General features: G+C 41.4%; 1 protein-coding gene across 2 annotated transcripts in view; it reads right to left on the reverse strand.

Moving 5' to 3' along the window:
• Nucleotides 1-14,743: 14,743 nt before the first annotated feature.
• Nucleotides 14,744-18,070, reverse strand: part of ADHFE1 (alcohol dehydrogenase iron containing 1) — a 43,556-nt gene continuing 40,229 nt past the window's right edge. Inside the window, exon 14 of one of the 2 annotated variants that reach the window (XM_072804425.1) lies at nucleotides 14,744-16,353. In XM_072804425.1, coding sequence (XP_072660526.1) covers nucleotides 16,186-16,353 — 168 coding nt within the window. In that variant the 3' untranslated portion in view covers nucleotides 14,744-16,185. The remainder of the gene's footprint in view (nucleotides 16,354-18,070) is intronic. The other variant, XR_012020107.1, reaches the window with a different exon arrangement.

Below are 18,070 nucleotides of genomic sequence, written 5' to 3' on the forward strand. Positions count from 1 at the left end.
AATTAAAATTAAGAACCTTCTAGGGTACCCAGAAGCCAATCAGGGTCGTCTGGATTTAATCTCAAGGAATCCAGGCTAGATTATGTTTTTTTTCTCAGAAAGCCCAAACTTAATCAATTAGAATATATTGTATTAGTCAATTGAATAAGCCTGAAACACAGAACTAAATGAGCAAAAGTAACGAAACACACCCAGAGAAAAACAATTCTTAAGAAATTATTTTTACCTGTTGCAAATATTTTTAAGTAATAAAAACAAAACATGCTTATTATATAAAAACATGCTTATTATAACACATTCAAAAATTACAGATGGGTATACAGGAAAAGTGAAATCTACTTCCCCTATTCTGGCCTCACTTCCTAAAAGCAATCATTGTTTACAGATTGGTGGTGCATTTCCAGATTTGTTTATACTTATTTATATATATATAAGTATATATATATATAATTTAAAAAATAGAAGTGGAGTCCTACTACCTATACACACATCTATGCATGCATGTGCTTATTCATGTGCGAACATTTATAGTTCCCATTTTTAAAATAAATGTGCAGAAGACTACTGCGCTGTAAGAATTTACCCACTCCTTTTTATTTATTTATTTATTTTTTAAGATTTTATTTATTTATTCATGATAGACAGAGAGAGAGAGAGAGGCAGAGACACAGGCAGAGGGAGAAGCAGGCTCCATGTCAGGAGCCTGACGCATGACTCGATCCCAGGTCTCCAGGATCGCGCCTTGGGCCAAAGGCAGGCGCCAAACCGCTGAGCCACCCAGGGATCCCCTTTTTTTAAAACATTTTATTTACTTATTTGAGAAAGAGAGAATGAGCATGGGAAGGGGCAGAGAGAGGCATAGACTCCCTGCCAAACAGGGGCTGAGCCTGCTGCGGGGCTTGATGCCAGGGTCCTGGATCTTATCCAACTGAGCCACCTGGGGACCCCATTCCTTTCTTAATTGGATTCCTATAATTTATTTCTATTTTTAGAATTAGAAACAGTACTACAAAGAACATCCTTATATATGTATCTTTATAAATGTCTTCTAACTTTTTTTGTAGGCTACATTTCTATTGTGAGAGTATGGGTCATAGCATATGGGTATTTAAAACTTTGAGGGATTTTTCCACATTGCCTTCCAAAAATTCTGCATCAGTTGACATTTCACCAATAGGATATGAGAGGCTTATTCCCCACACCTTAGGCAATACTTATTAATTTTTTTCGAAATTATACTCTTTGACTTTTGAGCCAAAAATCTTGATTGTATTAGACAGTTATGGGGCTCCTTACAATCCCTGAAGGGGTGGATGGCTAAGACTTCATTTTGGAATATCAATTCTATAATCTGTATGCAACAGTGAGTACACACCACACCTGTAAGTACTGGTAGCAACCCCTGCCAGGGCCAGCCCAAGCCTAAGTAGGACAGAGTTGGTCCTGGTCTAGGTTTCTCTTCTCTCAGGTTCTGGGATGTCAGTGATGGGGATTCTACACTGTTGGTAGGTGGATGCCCACTTATTTTCATTTAAAATTTTTATTTCTACCCTTACTCAAAGGGCAGGCAATTAATGTCAATAGAAGACTTTATTATTATTATTTTTTAAAGATTTTGTTTACTCATGAGACACACAGAGAGGGGCAGAGAGAGAGGCAGAGGGAGAAGCAGGCTCCATGCTGGGAGCCCTATGTGGGACTCCATCCCGGGACTCCAGGATCATGCCCTGGGCTGAAGGCAGACGCTCAACCACTGAGCCACCCAAACGTCCCGAAGACTTTATTTATTCATTGCATGCTGGGCTACCTATCTGCCTGGCTAATGGGGAGGGCTGCGTGGCGCTACCTGTGTTTCTCCAACCTCAGAGTCCTGGAGATCTACCCTCACAAAGGTGCTGGGAGGAGCTCTCTTAGCAAAAGTTTCATTTAGGTTGAATCCTAAGCAATGCTTCTCAGACTTTAATGTGATAGGAATTAGTGCCTTGTTAAAATGCAGATTCTGATTCCATAGATTCCGAGAGACTGAGTTTCCAAGAGGCCACCCTGCTTGGTGCCAGGGCACACTTCAGAATTAGAGCAGAAAGTTCACTTTAGGAAAGCAGACAGGCCTGATCCCAGAGGCACTAGAATTATGAGGAGCTCAGTTTCCTTACCAGACTGTTTAAATGTGATTCTCCAGGGCCAAGGCATAGGTATTTAAAAACACCCCCAATGATTATAATGTGTAGCTGGGGCTTGGATGGAGCGAAGTGGTTCTCATACTGATTTCAGACAGCAGCAGCTGGGGAACGTGGGGAACGAGTAAGACATGCAAATTCTCAGGCCTCCCCCTGCCTCCTAAATCAGAAACTTTCAGACAGAGCACGGGCCTTTTGCATTTTAACAAGCTCTCTGGGGCCTCTCACCTTCGCTAAAGTTGGAGAACCACTCTTGATGAAGCCATCCTCCAAGATTTGAACTTGTGGTTTTTTTTCTTTTTTTAAGATTTTATTTATTCATGAGAGACACACAGAGAGAGTCAGAGACACAGACAGAGGGAGAAGCAGGCTCTCTGCAGGGAGCCTGACGTGGGACTCGATCCTGGGACCCAGGATCACGACTCTAGCCAAAGGCAGACGTGCAACTGCTGAGTCACCCAGGCGTTCCCCCGCCCCCCTCCCCTTTTTTTTAAAGATTTTATTTATTCATTCATGAGCAACACAGAGAAAGAGGCAGAGACATAGGCAGAGAGAAGCAGGCTCCCCGTGGGGAGTCCGATGTGGGACTTGATCCCAGAACCGCGGGATCATGCCCTGAGCCAAAGGCTGATGCTCAACCACGGAGCCACCCAGGCGTCCCAGGACTCATGGTTCTTAACCCTGATTGTGCGTTAGACCTGCTAAGCAGCTTGATAAAGCCTAGACTACATCCCCATTTTTCCTGATACCCATTGTCTGGAGCGGTTCCTCGGAGTGTGTGGCTTTAAAAGCCCTCGGGGGATATGGGTTTTGTGGCTGAGCAGAGGAGTGGTAGCCCCTCAATCTGAATGGTGGCCTATGGCCCCTGGTCCGTGCTGTACAGCACTCATCTGTTGACTCCACATTTTCAAACCCCATCATGTACCAACACTATGTCGAAGCTATCACTGTTGAACGTCTGTTATGTACCAGGCATTTTATACATTCATCCTACACCAATCTGGCAAAGTAGACCTACTACCGCTTTACAAAAGAGAGCCCCTAACCCAGGTCAGTCATGACTCCAAAACCTGGACTCCCTGCCACCCCCCAGTGCTAATCTGTGCCAACTTCAAGGGCCTCTGTATTCAATCTTCAGTGGTTTACTTTGCAAAATTGAAGAGACATTTATAATTTTAGCAGATGTAACATTCACCTTTCAGTTCCTCTAAGGGAGAGAGAGAGAGAGAGAGTTTCAATCTTTAACTTAGGCAAATTGATGTTCTTTGTGTGTGAAAAAGATTCTCCCCATCAGAGGGCATGTGCTTGGAGGGCAGGGTGACCAGATAAAATACAGGTTACCCCATTACATTTTAAGTTAAGATAAATAAGTAGTTTTTCTAGTATAATATAAGTATTGTTTTTCTAGCATAAGAAATGTGCCCCATATATTGCACGGGCATACTTATTAAAAATTATTTATTGTCTACTGGAATTTGAATCTAACTGGGCATCCCATATTTTTATTTGCTAAAATCAGGCAAGCTTACTGCAGTGGGTTTTCTGGGCCAGGGGATGAATGCTCCATCTCCTTGTGATCATGATGCTCCTGTGTTGGAAAGCTTGCAGCTAAGGCTGGGGGAGGGGCAGAAGACAAATTCACCTGGTCTTATTAGGTTCTGCAATAATTGAGATAACCAGACATAGGCGTAGTCTAAAAATACTTTTAAAAAGTAGCACTTAGGGGCAGCCCTGGTAGATCAGTGGTTTAGTGCCGCCTTCGGCTCAGGGTGTGATCCTGGGGACCCGGGATTGAGTCCCATGTTGGGCTCCCTGCAGGGAGCCTACTTCTCCCTCTGCCTGTGTCTCTGCCTCTCTCTCTCTGTCTCTCATGAATAAATAAATAAAATCTTTAAAAATAATAATAATAATAATAGCACTTACTGTGGGCCAAGCACTATGCTCTGGGCTTTTGCTTATTTATTTATTTATAAAGATTTTATATATTTGAGAGAGAGCATAAGCAGGGAGTGGCAGAGTGAAAGGGAGAAGTAGGTTCTCCACTGAGCAGGGAGCCCAATGTGAGGCTTGATCCCAGGACCCTGGGATCATGACCTGAACTGAAGGAATACATGTAACCAACTGAGCCACCCAGGCACTCTGCTCACTTTTTATTTATTATCACAACCCTATAAATGGGCCCAGTGCTGGTATCACCCTTTAACAGAGGAGAAAACTGAGGCCAGAAACAGCTTGGTGATTGGTCTCAGTGACATTTCAAAATCTGGGACCAGGTAATTCTTTGTTATGGGGATAGTCTGTCCGTTGCACAGCAGGATGTTTAATGGCATCCCTGGCCTTTACACATTAGCTGCCAGTAGCAGTCCCTCGGTTCTAACAATCAAATTTGTCGTCAAATGTTACCAAATGTCCCAGGTGGGGTAAATTCACCCCTGGTTGAGAACTACTGAACTAAGGTTTGATAGCCGTTAAGATATTGAGCCACGATCAAAACCCAAGCAGCCTGCCACAAAGCTTGTGCTCTTAGGCATTGCAACAATTTCATCCAGAAAAAAAATTCAGGAACCAAGAGGAATCTATCATATTACATTTATATGGAAAAAAATCATTTGAAAATGACATGCAGAGCTTTTTGCATGACCTAGTATTGCAGCTTGATTTCTGCTTTGGGGTGTTATCACTGAGCTCTGTAAGATTCAGAGTGGATAATGCCCAGACCTTGTGGACATTTAATATGGTTGTTAAAATATGGCATGAATGAGATCTGGCACTTGCTATGGGTCAGGTTCTCCCTGCCTTGAAAACAGAATGGGCTTTTATTTTTTTTTTAAAGAGTATTTTATTTATTTATTCACGAGAGACACACAGAGAGAGGCAGAGACATAGAGAAACAGGCTCCATGCAGACAGCCCGATGTGAGACTCGATCCCAGGACTCTGGAATCACGCCCTGAGCCCAAAGCAGATGCTCAGCCACTGAGCCACCCAGGCATCTAGAGAGAGTAGGCTTTAACATGGGTTCTCAGGCTGTCTTCCTGGAGCCTGAGGAATGCATTAACACCCACTCCCCATTCAAAGCTGAAGACAGCAAAACCCTGACACTGTCAGACCTCACCATTCCATAACTGTTCATTCATATTTGGGTTTTTTTGCTTTTGGTATTGGGGTAAAAGTCACATGAAATTAACCATTTTAAAGCACACATTTCAGTGGTATTTGGTATATTCACAATGTTGTGCTATCATCGCTATTATGAGCACTACCTAGTTACAAAATATTTCATTACTCCAAAAGGAAAGCCTGTAACCATTAGGCAATTCCACATTCCCCCTTTCTCCAGCTTCTAGCAATGACTAATCTGCATTCTGTCTCTACAAATTTATGTGTTCTGATATTTCATACAAATGAAGTCATAAATATGTGAACTTTTTGTCTGGCTTCTTTCATTTGGCATAATATTTTTGAAGTCCATCCATATTTCATTTATTTATTTTTCCAACAGCTATTTATCGAACACCTACTATGCATTAAGCACTGGGGGATGACAAAGTATGGACTCATGAAGCTTACATCCTATTGAAAGAGACAAATGCTAACCAGTTGCTGTGATCTGAATGTTTATGCCACCAAAATTTGTATCTTAAAATCCTAACACCTAATGTGATGGTATAAGGAGGTGGGGTCTTTGAGAGGTGCTTAAGTCACAAAGGGGAGCCCTCATGAATAAAATTAACGTTCTTAGAAAAGATACTCCACAGAGCTCCTTAACCACTTCCAGCACAAAAGGACACAGTGAGAAGATACCAGCTACGGACTAGGAAGATTCACCAGAAAACAGCTGGTGCCTTTCCAGCATCCAGAACTGCAAGAAATAAATTTCTATTGTTTCTAATTTTTAGTTTTCATTTTTTAAATAAGATACTCTTTATTTATTTATTTTTTATTTTTTAATTTTTAAAATATTTTACTTATTTATTCATGACACACACAGAGAGGCAGAGACACAGGCAGAGGGAGAAGCAGGCTCCATGCAGGGAGCCCGACGTGGGACTTGATCCTGGGTCTCCAGGATCACAACCCGGGCCGAAGGCAGCGCCAAACTGCTGGGCCACCAGGGCTGCCCAAGATACTCTTAAAAAAAAAAAGATTTTATTTATTTATTTGAGAGAGAGAGTGAGAGAGAGAGAGCAAGAGCCTGTGAGTGTTAGGGGAGGGGCAGAGGGAGAGGGAGACAATCTCAAGTAGACTCTGGGCCCAGCATGGGGCTCAGTCTCACGACCCTGAGATCATGACCTGAGCCGAAACCAAAAAGTCAGCCGCTTAACCAACTGAACCATTCAGGTGCCCCTCTATTGTTTACAAGCCACCCAGGTATCTCATTACACCAACCTGAATAGACTGACACCAGAATAAGTGACTACAATATAAAATATATTAAATTATAAAAAGGTAAAAAAGGAGAAAAAATACAGTAAGGAAGAAGGAAATTGAGGGTTGATTTGCAATTTTAAAAGAAGTGGTCAGGGAAGACCTCATCCATAAAAATGATCCTGGAAAGCCTGAGGGGCATGAGGAAGTTAGCCTGTAAATAACTGAGGGAAGAACATCTTAGGCAGGGAACAGCAAGTGAAGCAGAAATTTACTTGTTTGAAGAATATTCTGGAGTCACTGGAATAGAGTGGACAAGGAGAGCATAGGAGATGAGGCCCAAGAGGCAGCAGGAAGCTACATGAAGAGCTTTATAGGTGGGGTAACTATGTAATTTATAATCCAGACGAGGCTGCTTTGTTTTTTAAAGATTGATTTATTTATTCATGAGAGACACACAGAGAGAGAGGCAGAGACACAGACAGAGGGAGAAGCAGGCTCCGTGCGGGGAACCTGATGTGGGACTTGATCCCAGGGCCCCGGGATCACGCCCTGAGCCGAAGGGAGATGCTCAACCGCTGAGCCAATTAGACGTCTCCAAATGAAGCTGCTTTTGAAGGGAGAAGCAGTTGCTACTAAATTATTCTGGGCCATCTGGTATAAACTGGGATTGTCCTGGGCATGTTGGATCCTAGCAAGGATTTAGCTTTTACTCTGAGTGAGATGGGAAGTCACTGGTGGACTTTGAGCAGAGCTGGGCCATGACCTGGCTTGAGACCTGCACTCTGGTTACTCTGTTGAGAGGGACTGAGAGCGGCAAGGGCAGAGGCAGGGTGAGGCCGTTGGGAGGCCCTTGCAGTACCACAGGTGGTGGGGTGAGAGGAGGGGCAGGCTTGTAGGTGAGAGGCGGTGGAAGAGGACGTGAGAACTGGTCACATTGTGGATATAATTGAAGGTAAAACCAGCAGGATTTCTGACCGATAGGCCGTGGGTGTGAGAGAATGAAAGGAGTTAGAGATGGCACCAGGAGAAGGTTGAAAAAGGAAGAGATTTGGGAGGTAGATCATTTTGCAGATTCAATTCCCAGGAAGCTGACACAGATGAAATTTGCAGGGAGCAGGTTTGCTGGCCAGTGCTGGCAGGATCAACACCTAGGAGCCCAGTGAAGGAAGTAGGGTCAAGCACAGGAATTTGCTGGGATGCCATGTAGTCCCAATGAAGAACTCAGCCAACCCCAGGAAGGAGCCTGGAGGTTGGGCAGCCCTCAGACTTACCCAAATTGGGTCCAGGTAGTTGGTCAGGTCTCCTAATTGAGCTACTTGACTGGCGCCAGTTGGAGGCCACCTTAGGAAAGGCATGATCTTGGGCAAGATAGTTTTCCCTAATAGAGCAAGCTCTGGCAGGAAGTCAGCTGTGAGTTGTCAGCCACCAACACTAGCAGCTGGGGGAGGAGAATCTGGGTGGCAATTAGAGCATGTACTTCAAAGCTGAAGTTTGATATTTAAGGGAGATAGTAAATGACTCTTGTCCCTTTCCTGATACCAGGGGACTGGACAGTCTCTTGGTTCCTTCAAGGTGGTACTCAACCCATGCTGTTCCCAAGCTTACACTGAACCAGTAGAGCAGCATCGTCCTATAGACATATAATTCTAGCCACATATCTAATTTAAAGCATTGTAGTAGTCATACTCAAAACGTTCAAAGAAATAAGTGAAATTAACTTTAATAATACACATTATTTAACCTAAAAGATCCAAAATATTATCATTTGAATATATAATCAATATAAAAATCCTAATGATATATTTTATTTTTTAATGCTAAGTCTTCAAAATCTGGCATATACTTTACGTTATAGCCCATTTCCACGTGCACTGGTCATGTTTCAAGGGCTTAACAGCCACGTGTGGCTTGTGGACATCGTATCAGACAGCACAGTTCTGGAGGTTCTGCAACCTGCCAAATTTTCATTGGCTTTTGGACTTTGCACTTGACATTCTCACTTTCACCATCACTTCTACTAGAAGATTCCCTAGGCAGGTCAAGGGGCCATATTCCATTGTAGTGATTGCTTGTTTATTTGTTTGCTTGCCTGAGAAAAAGTCATATGCCCTATTCATTGTGGTAACCTCAGTGCCCAGCACAATGTTGGGCACAGAGTAAGTACTCAGTGATTTTATCATGAGTAAATTATAGCAACACTCTATTTGTATATAATTTGGGAGTCAGGAGGCTAATAGAGGCACAGATTTTTCTCCCTGTCTCCTCTTCAGGCCGTCCAACAATATCAGGATTGATGGACACATACCCTGAGCTTCCTCTGGGGATCCAGCTGAACTTGAGACAGTGTGCCTTGGGGGGCATTAAGAGGCTTTACTTAACAGAAATGAACTGAAGGGTCCTTTGAACAGCACACTATCACTTTCCTTTGTTGCTTTCCTTTCCTGTTGTTTTTTCGTTGTCCGTTTCTTTGACAACAGCCGCAACATGAGAACACCCAAGACCAAACATCCATGAAAAAAAGCCACAAAATGCAAAAGTGGGTAACTCACTGCAGTGGAAAATAGAAAGGGTGAGGGGTGGGGAGACTGTTGAGACTTCCCAACACAATAATCTCCCGGCATTAGGGCTTGGGCTGCGAGTGATGTGGGTTCCTAAAAACCCTGATCTTCTCCCTCTGAAACGTGTTGCTTTTCTCTTTGGTGATGATGACTGACTTGGCTTGTTACATGCTTGAACTGTTGTGTGAGCATAGCTTTTTTCTTTTTCTTTAAGAGAGAATTTGGCAAAAAATGTTCATTCTAAACGATGGAAACTCCCTTTTTCCCATTTATCTTCAAATTAAAAAAAAAAAACCTTTTCATTATGGATAATTTTAAACAGATATAAAAGGGAAGGATATAGTATAAGGAACTCTCAAGTTGCCACCGCCAAGCTTTAACAACAATCAGCTCACAGCCAATCTTTTCTCATCTATATCTCTGCACACTCCCTCCACCCAGAAACCAAATAGGATATCATATATCTGAGATATGATCTACAAATATTTAAGCATACATCTGAAAGTTTTTTGTTTTGTTTTGTTTTTTGAATTTAGAAAAATGACTTTGGCTTCCCATGCTAACCTCTGGTTTTTTGGTGAGATCGGAATTGCAAATCAGATCTCTAGGCTCAACGTTATGGTACATTCTTAGGTATTTAAGCGGCTGGCGAGTTAATGACATGAGCAACCAGAGTTGCTATTAGCTCTTGATTTATGAAGCCACATGTTCGGCTTGTATGACGGATGTCATTAACATCGGGCGTGGCAGGCTCATTCATCTGTCTCTGCCCAGCCCTCTTCAGTCACGAACGCGCTCAACAGATGGGGAATTTCATGGCCACAAATGGAATTGTTTATCTTCTCATTGTTCCCGTGTCAGCAATCAAACTAAATCCATTACCCACCAATAAAAAGATCAGCCTGCTGCCAATTCAGCCGTGGAAGGAACCGAAGCTATGTTGAAGGGATTTAGAGTTTTAGAGGGGATAAAAAAGTAATAAGCCACATAAAAGTTAGGACCCAAGAGAAGAGTTTGAGTCTCTCATTCTAAAGCTGAAGGTTTTAAGGGATTTAAAAGGGAAGGCCTAGAAATTCAATCTTTTCTGTAACATAAAATACACTCTAGAGACCTCTAATTATAAATATTGCATAGCTTTTATTGTGTGTTGATGGCTTTATTTCACTAAAAAAAATCAAAAGCACTCAAGTTGGGCTTTGAAGAAAAAGGAAATGTCAGATTCATAATGGAAAAGCTGCTAAGATGTTAATGGTGTTACTAATGGTAGGAAGATTTTCTTTTGTGTAAATAAATAGTTGTCTATTCTTTACAAAGTTGTCCCTCATTGGCACAGCTAGGGGGTTCTCTGTGCAATGATCTGTAAGAGGGGGCTCCTGAATTCTGTGGACCCCCCAGGCTGCCCTCCCAACATTCTCAGTGGACTAGGACTTTAAAAGGCATATCCTAGAACACTTTTTACCAGGTTGTTTTTATTTTATTTTATTTTATTTTATTTTATTTTATTTTATTTTATTTTATTTTATTGTATTGTATTGTATTCTATGTATGTATGTATTTATATTTATTTTACCAGATTGTTTTTATATCAGGATATAATGGGCAAGAGATGTTTGTTCTACTGTTCATTAGTTGTAGATGAGGATCTGGGGCATGCAGACTTTGCACTTATTTAGTTGAAAAGTTTGAGACTTTGGCCAATGAAAAATCAGACCGTCTGACTAGGAAAAAATCAGACCACTTGTTTCATTCTCTCCTTCCCATTCTTTTCTGCCAAGTTATTGATAACTTACTGCTGTATATTGCCAACTGTCATGCTAGGTGATAGGGATCTAGAGATGATTAAGACAAAGTCTTTAACCCTCTGTTAACAGATTAGAGGGGGAGCTAGACAAGGCAATAAATGACTGCACAAAGAATAAGACGTATTTACACTACAGAGTGATAAGCAGAAGCACGCAGAGGGTGTCATGGGCAGAGGAGACTGCACCCAAGGTTCCTTGATGCCCCTAGGAAGGAGGGTGAGCTGCAGTGAAGGGTCTATATGGGGACAGGAGGCTAGGCAGGGAGGTTGGAGCTATGAAAAGCCACTGAAGGATTTTAATTACAGGAAAGACATGGTCAGACAATTTGGGTTTTATAAAAACCATCCTGGTGCCAGTGTGGAAAATGGATTGCCGAGGGTTAAGAAATGGAGGCAGGGAAGCTATTAAGGAGGTGACTGCAGTGACCAGGTAGGGGGAGGTGGGCCTGAACCAAGGGGGCTGTGTATGTGTTTGGGGTGAAGATGTTGGGGTATAACATTGTTGAAATGACAACTTTGGGAAATATGTAAAGTGCTTAGAATAGAACTTGTATAATCTATACTCAGTTAATGTTAACTCATATTTCTTTTTCCTCTTTGGGAATGAGTACTTCCCAGTGGTCATAACATAGTAAAGGGGAAGAACAGGGAGAGGGGTAGGAGAAGAAGGGAGAATTAGGGAATGGGAAGGGTGAAAGGATACTGTAGCGAGAAGAAAGCATTTTCCCCAGTGTCTCCTGGAGACTCTGCCCTGGAGGAAGCCTTACCTGTAGATGAGACTCTGAAGAAGGAGAGGTGAGTTTGGTGTTGGAGGTGATAGAGGTCTTGTGACATGGTGGGAGCTTGGGGAGCCCTGAGGTCAAAGTTACTTGGACAGGAAAGCCTATCCTCTGTGAGCAGCCGCTGTGGCTGAGCCTGTCTATTCCATAAAGCTATATGTGGAGAATTTGCTCTTTTTTTTTTTTTTTTTTTCTGGATGACCACCTCCTGCCATTTTTTTTTCTGTTCTGATATTCCATGATATTGCTTTCCCTTTCTTTATATTTGATAGTTTTTAGTCATTTACCAGCACAATTGTGCAAAGACCACACTGGCTGAGGCAGGTCGATGATTTGGTTTAAGGAACTCTTTTTACTTCTGGAAAGTAGAAGGTACTTTCTACTAGAAGTTTCTACATAAGATACAAACAATGTTAGATTTATCCAAGAAACCAGAATGATGACTACTTTCCTCCTTCCCTCCCTCCTTCCTTCCTTCTCTCTTTCCTTCCTTCTTTTTCCCTTCTTTCCTTCCATTTTAGCCATTCAATCAACAAATATTTTTTATTGAGCTGCTCTAACACTGATGAGATATTTTACCAACTGGTGCTTTGGCTTCTTCAGGAACCAACCTGCAAATTTGCTGATCTGTTTCCCTGCTGGATTATGAGCTCCTTTAGAGGCAGGGGACTCTCTTCTATCCATCTTTGTATCCCCAGAACCTGACACAGGATATCATAGTGAGTGGTTGTCAAGAGGAAGATTTGTGTCTAGGTTCAAATTACTTGCTAACACTTGCTAGCAGTGTGACTTTGGTCAATTATACAGCTCTCCGAGGCTAGATATTATCATCTGTAAAATGGGGATAATAGCAATAGCCACCTCATCAGGCTGTTTTGAGCAATTAAGTGACGTAACACACCTAAAGCACTTAGAGTGCCTGGCTCATAAGGGTTCAACCATGTTATCAGTATTAGATTTACACTAAATGTTTTTTTATTTTTTAAAGATTTATTATTATTTATTTGTTTATTTATTTGTTTATTTATTTATTTGTTTATTTATTTATTTATTTATTTATTTATTTATTTATGATAGACACAGAGAGAGAGAGAGAGGCAGAGACACAGAAGGAGGGAGAAGCAGGCTCCATGCCGGCAGCTCCACATGGGACTCGATCTCGGGACTCCAGGATCGCACCCTGGGCCAAACTCAGGCACCAAACCACTGAGCCACCCAGGGATCCCCTAAATGTTTTTTTTTTTTTTTTAAAGATTTTTATTTATTTGATAGAGAGAAAGTGTGTGTGTACAAACAGGGGGAGCAGGAGAAGGAGAAGCAGGGGCTTGATCCCAGAACCCTGGGATCAGGACCTGAGCGGAAGGCAGATGCTTAACCAAATGAGCCACGCAGGCACCCCATGGTTTACAGTAAATGTTATTGAACTGATTCCCTGGGACTTAGTGTAAGTCTACTGATTTGCATGTAAGTTTAAGCAAGACAATTTACCTCAGAGTATTTTTAAAAGGTTTATCTGAAAACTGGAAATGATAATACCTGCACAGATACCTTAACAGGATTATAATGGAAATGGAAGAGATTGCTTTGTCTATTAATTATGAAAATAACTCCAGTAAATTATCTAAACATAAACATCAGAGAAAAATAAAATCTTCTCTGTTATTACATTATTTTTATTTTTTTATTTTTATTTATTTATTTTTTTTACATTATTTTTAAAAGGTGACATAGATTCTTTTAGTCCATAAAGAGCACCTAGAGAACTCTACAGCTAACCTTATAGTTATAGTCTGGATGCTTTTCTCCTAAGATCAGGAACAAGGCAAGGATATCTGCTCTTATTCAGCATTGTACTGGAAGTTCTAGACAGTGCAATAAAGCAAGAAAAACATATAAAAGGAATACATATTAGATATTAAGAAATCAAACCGTCCCTATTTGCAGATGATATAATTGCCTACGTAGAAAAATCTCAGGGAATTTTGCAATGTTGCAGGATGTAAGATATATGTGCAAAAATCAGTCACAATTCTGTATACTAACAATAAATATGTGGAAACAGAAATTTTTAAAAATACCATCTATGGTTGCTGTAATGAAAATTAAATACTTAGGTATAAAACTAACAAAACATGCTTATGAACTGTGCCCTAATAATTACAAATGCTGATAAAATGAAATGCTGATCTAAATGAGTGGAGGGGTACCTGGGTGGCTCAGTTTGTTGAGTGTCTGATTCTTGATTTTGGATGAGGTCATGATTTCAGGGTCAGGAGATCAATTGCATTAGGCTCTGTGTTGGGTGTGGAGCCTACCTAAAATTCTCTCTCCCTCTCCCTCTGCCTCCCAACCCCGCTCACACAATCTCTCTCTCTCTTAAAAAACAAACACAACAAAAAACACCTAAAAATGGATTATAGACTTAAATGTAAAACTTTTAGGAATCATAGAGTTCTATGGCTAATCAGAGTTCTTAGACTTGATGCCAAAAGCATGATGCATAAAAGGAAAATAAAATTATACATTGGACTTCAGCAAATTAAAACTTTTTGGTCTGTAAAAAAGCCTCCTGTAAGAAGATGAAAAGACAAGCAACAGACTGGGAGAAAGCATTTGCAAACCACATATTTGTCAAAGGACTTATATCTGGAAAATATAAAGAATTTTCAAAACTCAATAGTAAGAAAATAATCCAATTAGAAAATAGGCAAAAGACATGTACAGACATTTTAGCAAAGAGGATATACAGATGGCAAATCAGCACTTGAAAAGATGTTCAACATCATTAGCCATTAGAGAAATGCAAATGAAAACTGCAACGAGAGCTCACTACATGCCTACCAGAATGGCTAAAATCAAAAATAGTGATAACAGCGAATGCTGGTGGGATGTGGAGAAACTCACACGTTTCTGGTGGGAATGTAAAATGGTGCAGCCCCCTGAAACAGTTTGGCAGTTTCTTACATAACTAAACAAGTGCTTACCATATGGCATTCTTAGACATTTAACCCAGAGAAATGAAAACTTATGTTCATCCAGAAACCTGTACACAATTTTTTTTGTAGCAGCTTTATTTATAGTAGCCCCAAGCTAGAATCAGTCGAAATGTCCTTTAGCGGCTGAATGGTTAACAAACTGTGGCACATCCATACCATGGAATACAACTTAATTATAAAGAAGAAGGAACTGTTGGGACACACAAACTGGATGAATCTCCAGAGAATATGCTGAGTGGAAAAAAAGGCCAATCTCAAAAAGTTTCATGCTTAAAATGTACAAAGTTATAGAATTGGGAAATAGATTAGTAGTTGCCAGGGGTTGTGGAGGGAGAGAAGTGGCTATGGCTCTAAAAAGGTAGCACAGGGCCTCCTTGTGATGGAGCCGTTCTGTATTTGGACTGCAGTGGTGGTCACCTGAATAAGGTGGAAGGAGTGTATCAATGTCAATTTTCTGGTGATATTATACTACAGTTGTGCAAGGTGTTACCATTGGGGAAACTAGGTGAAGATATATGGGATCTCTCTGAGTTATTTCTTTCAAATGCATTTGAATCTGCAATTATTTCCAAATAAAAATGAAAAAAATTACAGAGAATGATGAAAGAAATATTAACCTATTTATACATTTTTTGTTATTCTATAATTGTTATCAGTAACTACTTAATCTAACTTCTTCCCCAAGTAACTGATCTATAATACAGATCCATCTCTGGCACCCCAGCCCATCCCTGTGGTTTCTACCACCTTTCTGGATACATTCCAAGTTCCATCAAGGCACTAGGCTTGGGGCATATCTACATCTCCAGCCTCAATTTACCACCTCTTGACTTGCATGTGACACCCCAGCAACACTGAACTGTTGAAAACTCTCTGCTCACTCCATGTTTACTCCAGGTTATTCTTCCTGCTATTCATTCTACTTGGAATGTCCTAACTTCTATCTAATTCTGACTTTCCTTCATGGTTCAATACAGGAGTCACCTCCTTCATAAAGCCTTCCTGACTTTTTTTTTAAATCACTGCACTTGCTATACTATTTTAAAATTATAATCTTAACTCCTCGTTACTTGAATCACTGTGGTTTGGTGTTGCATTTAGCAAAAGCATCACAATATAAGTCTGACCTGCAGAAATAACTTTAAAACAATCTATATCATTATTGCCATCTCCAAGAAACTCCAAAGGCGTTTCCATTTGTAACACAGAGCCAGACTTTAAGAACCAAACCAAACAACTCTATCTTCCAGTGCCCTGCTCATTGGCTGTTCCTAATCTCTCCCTCTTTGCTCACCTCCTCCAAGACTACTCTCTCTACACTTAGCTTGGTGGCTTAAGTCTTTTCTGCTCTTTCTTGCCTCTGGATTTACTACTTTCTCTTCTACCAGCGGCTTTCAGCTCTTTCTGATGTAAGTGCTTCAATACTGTCATTTGCCAGCAAATCCTAGGTTATGAGGGTTACCATAATAAAATCCACAGACCAGGCAGCTTAAACAATAGCATTTTACTTCCTTGTAGTTCTGGAGGCTTGGAGTCCAAGATCAGATATCAGCAGGTTTGGTGTCTCCAGAAACCTCTCTCCTTGGTCCATCTTATCTTCACATGGTTTTTCTTCTGTGTGCATGCATCTCTGTGTTCCTTTTTTTTTTATTCGTTTATTTGAGGTGAGGGGCTGGGAGGAGCAGAGGGAGAGGGAGAGAGAGAATCTCAAGCTGACTTGCTGAGCACAGAGCCTGATGCAGGACTAGATCTCATGACCCAGAGATCATGATTTGAGCTGAAGCCAAGAGTCAGACACTTAACCAACTGAGCCACCCAGGTGCCCCCTCTGTGGTTCTTTTGTGTATGAACTTCCTCTTTTAAAGACACCATTCAGATTGTATTGAGGTCCACACATATGATCCCTTTTAACCTTATACCTTTTTACAGACCCTATCATCAAATACAATCACATGTGGAGGAAGTTAGGGCTTTAACATATGAATTTTGAGGAAACGATTCAGTCCATCATACTGGGTAACCCCAGTCCACCCAAGGAAGGTGGGAGGATCTAAGCTAACAAAGAGGATATTCCTCCTATTGGCTGGACTGGGGCATGCGTGGCAATTAATGAAAATTTGGGAACTGCTCCATCTCTCTCCCTCCACAAAGTTAGGGAATATCTTTTTCTACTCAGTTTTATTTTTATTTATTTATTTTTTAAAAAATATTTTATTTATTTATTTGAGAGAGAGAACATGAGAGAAAGTGAGAGAGCACAAGTTGGGGGGAAAGGCAGAGGAGAAGGAGAAGACTCCCTGAGGGGCAGGGAGCTTAATGTGGGCCTTGATCCCAGGACCCCAGGATCATGACCTGAGTGGAAGGCAGATACTTAACCAACTGAGCCACCCAGGCACCTCTCTACTCAATTTTAAGTCAAAATTTTTAAATCTATAGATTTTGGTGTTTCAGTAGCCTGACAAGGGAACAGCCTTCCTGGCCTGTGCTCATTTCTGGTGAGATCATCCAAAACCAGGATGTGAAAATTATCAAGGGTGTGAAAATTAATAAAAGGATATCTCATTTAGAATGGAGTTGGAGGCCAGCAGGGGGTGCTCTCCGGCCCTACCACTTGTCAATAGCAGACCCAATAAGAACAACCTGATCTTGCAGTGAGTACTTCACTATCCCCCTGGAGGAGAGAGGCTTTCCTCCTCCCTCAGCAACAGCCCAGCCAGTGAGAGACAGTCCTAACTCAGCCAGTGGAAAGCCACTATATTTTAAATTACCAGTTTACCTCAATGGGCTTTTTGTTTACAACAGCCCTTCCAGCTTCTTCCTTCCCTTTGTTCTGCAGGCTTGTCCTTGATAGCAATTCCCTGCCATTCCGAAATAAAACCACCTTTTGCTGGTAAAATAATTGGCAGTTTTATTTTTTAAAGGTAATAAGGGCATGTGGTAGGTAACTAATGCTGGATGTCAACAAGAAGAGCTGGAAGAGGGAGCCCTGTGGTGCCTCTGAGTGAGCAGCAGGACCTCTGGGTTGTCTTTTTCTAACTGGATGTAAGTGGCCATCCTTTCCTTGCCTTGGCACTTTTTTTTTTTTTTAAGATTTTATTTATTTATTCATGAGAGACACACAGAGAAAGGCAGAGAGAGAGAGAGAGTGAGCGAGCCAGAGACATAGGCAGAGGAAGAAGCAGGCTACCTGTGGGGAGCCCGATGTGGGACTAGATCCCAGGACCCCAGGACCCAGAATCATGCCCGAAACCAAAGGCAGATGCTCAACCACTGAGCCACCCAGGCGTCCCCTCTTGGCACTTTTGCCGTTGAAGCACAGTTTGATTTGTATCCATAGAGCTACTTTACCAATAATTACACACACTGCTATATCTATATATGTAGTCACT

This window comes from Canis lupus, chromosome 28, assembly GCF_048164855.1.
Source record: "Canis lupus baileyi chromosome 28, mCanLup2.hap1, whole genome shotgun sequence".
Lineage (NCBI taxonomy): Eukaryota > Metazoa > Chordata > Mammalia > Carnivora > Canidae > Canis > Canis lupus.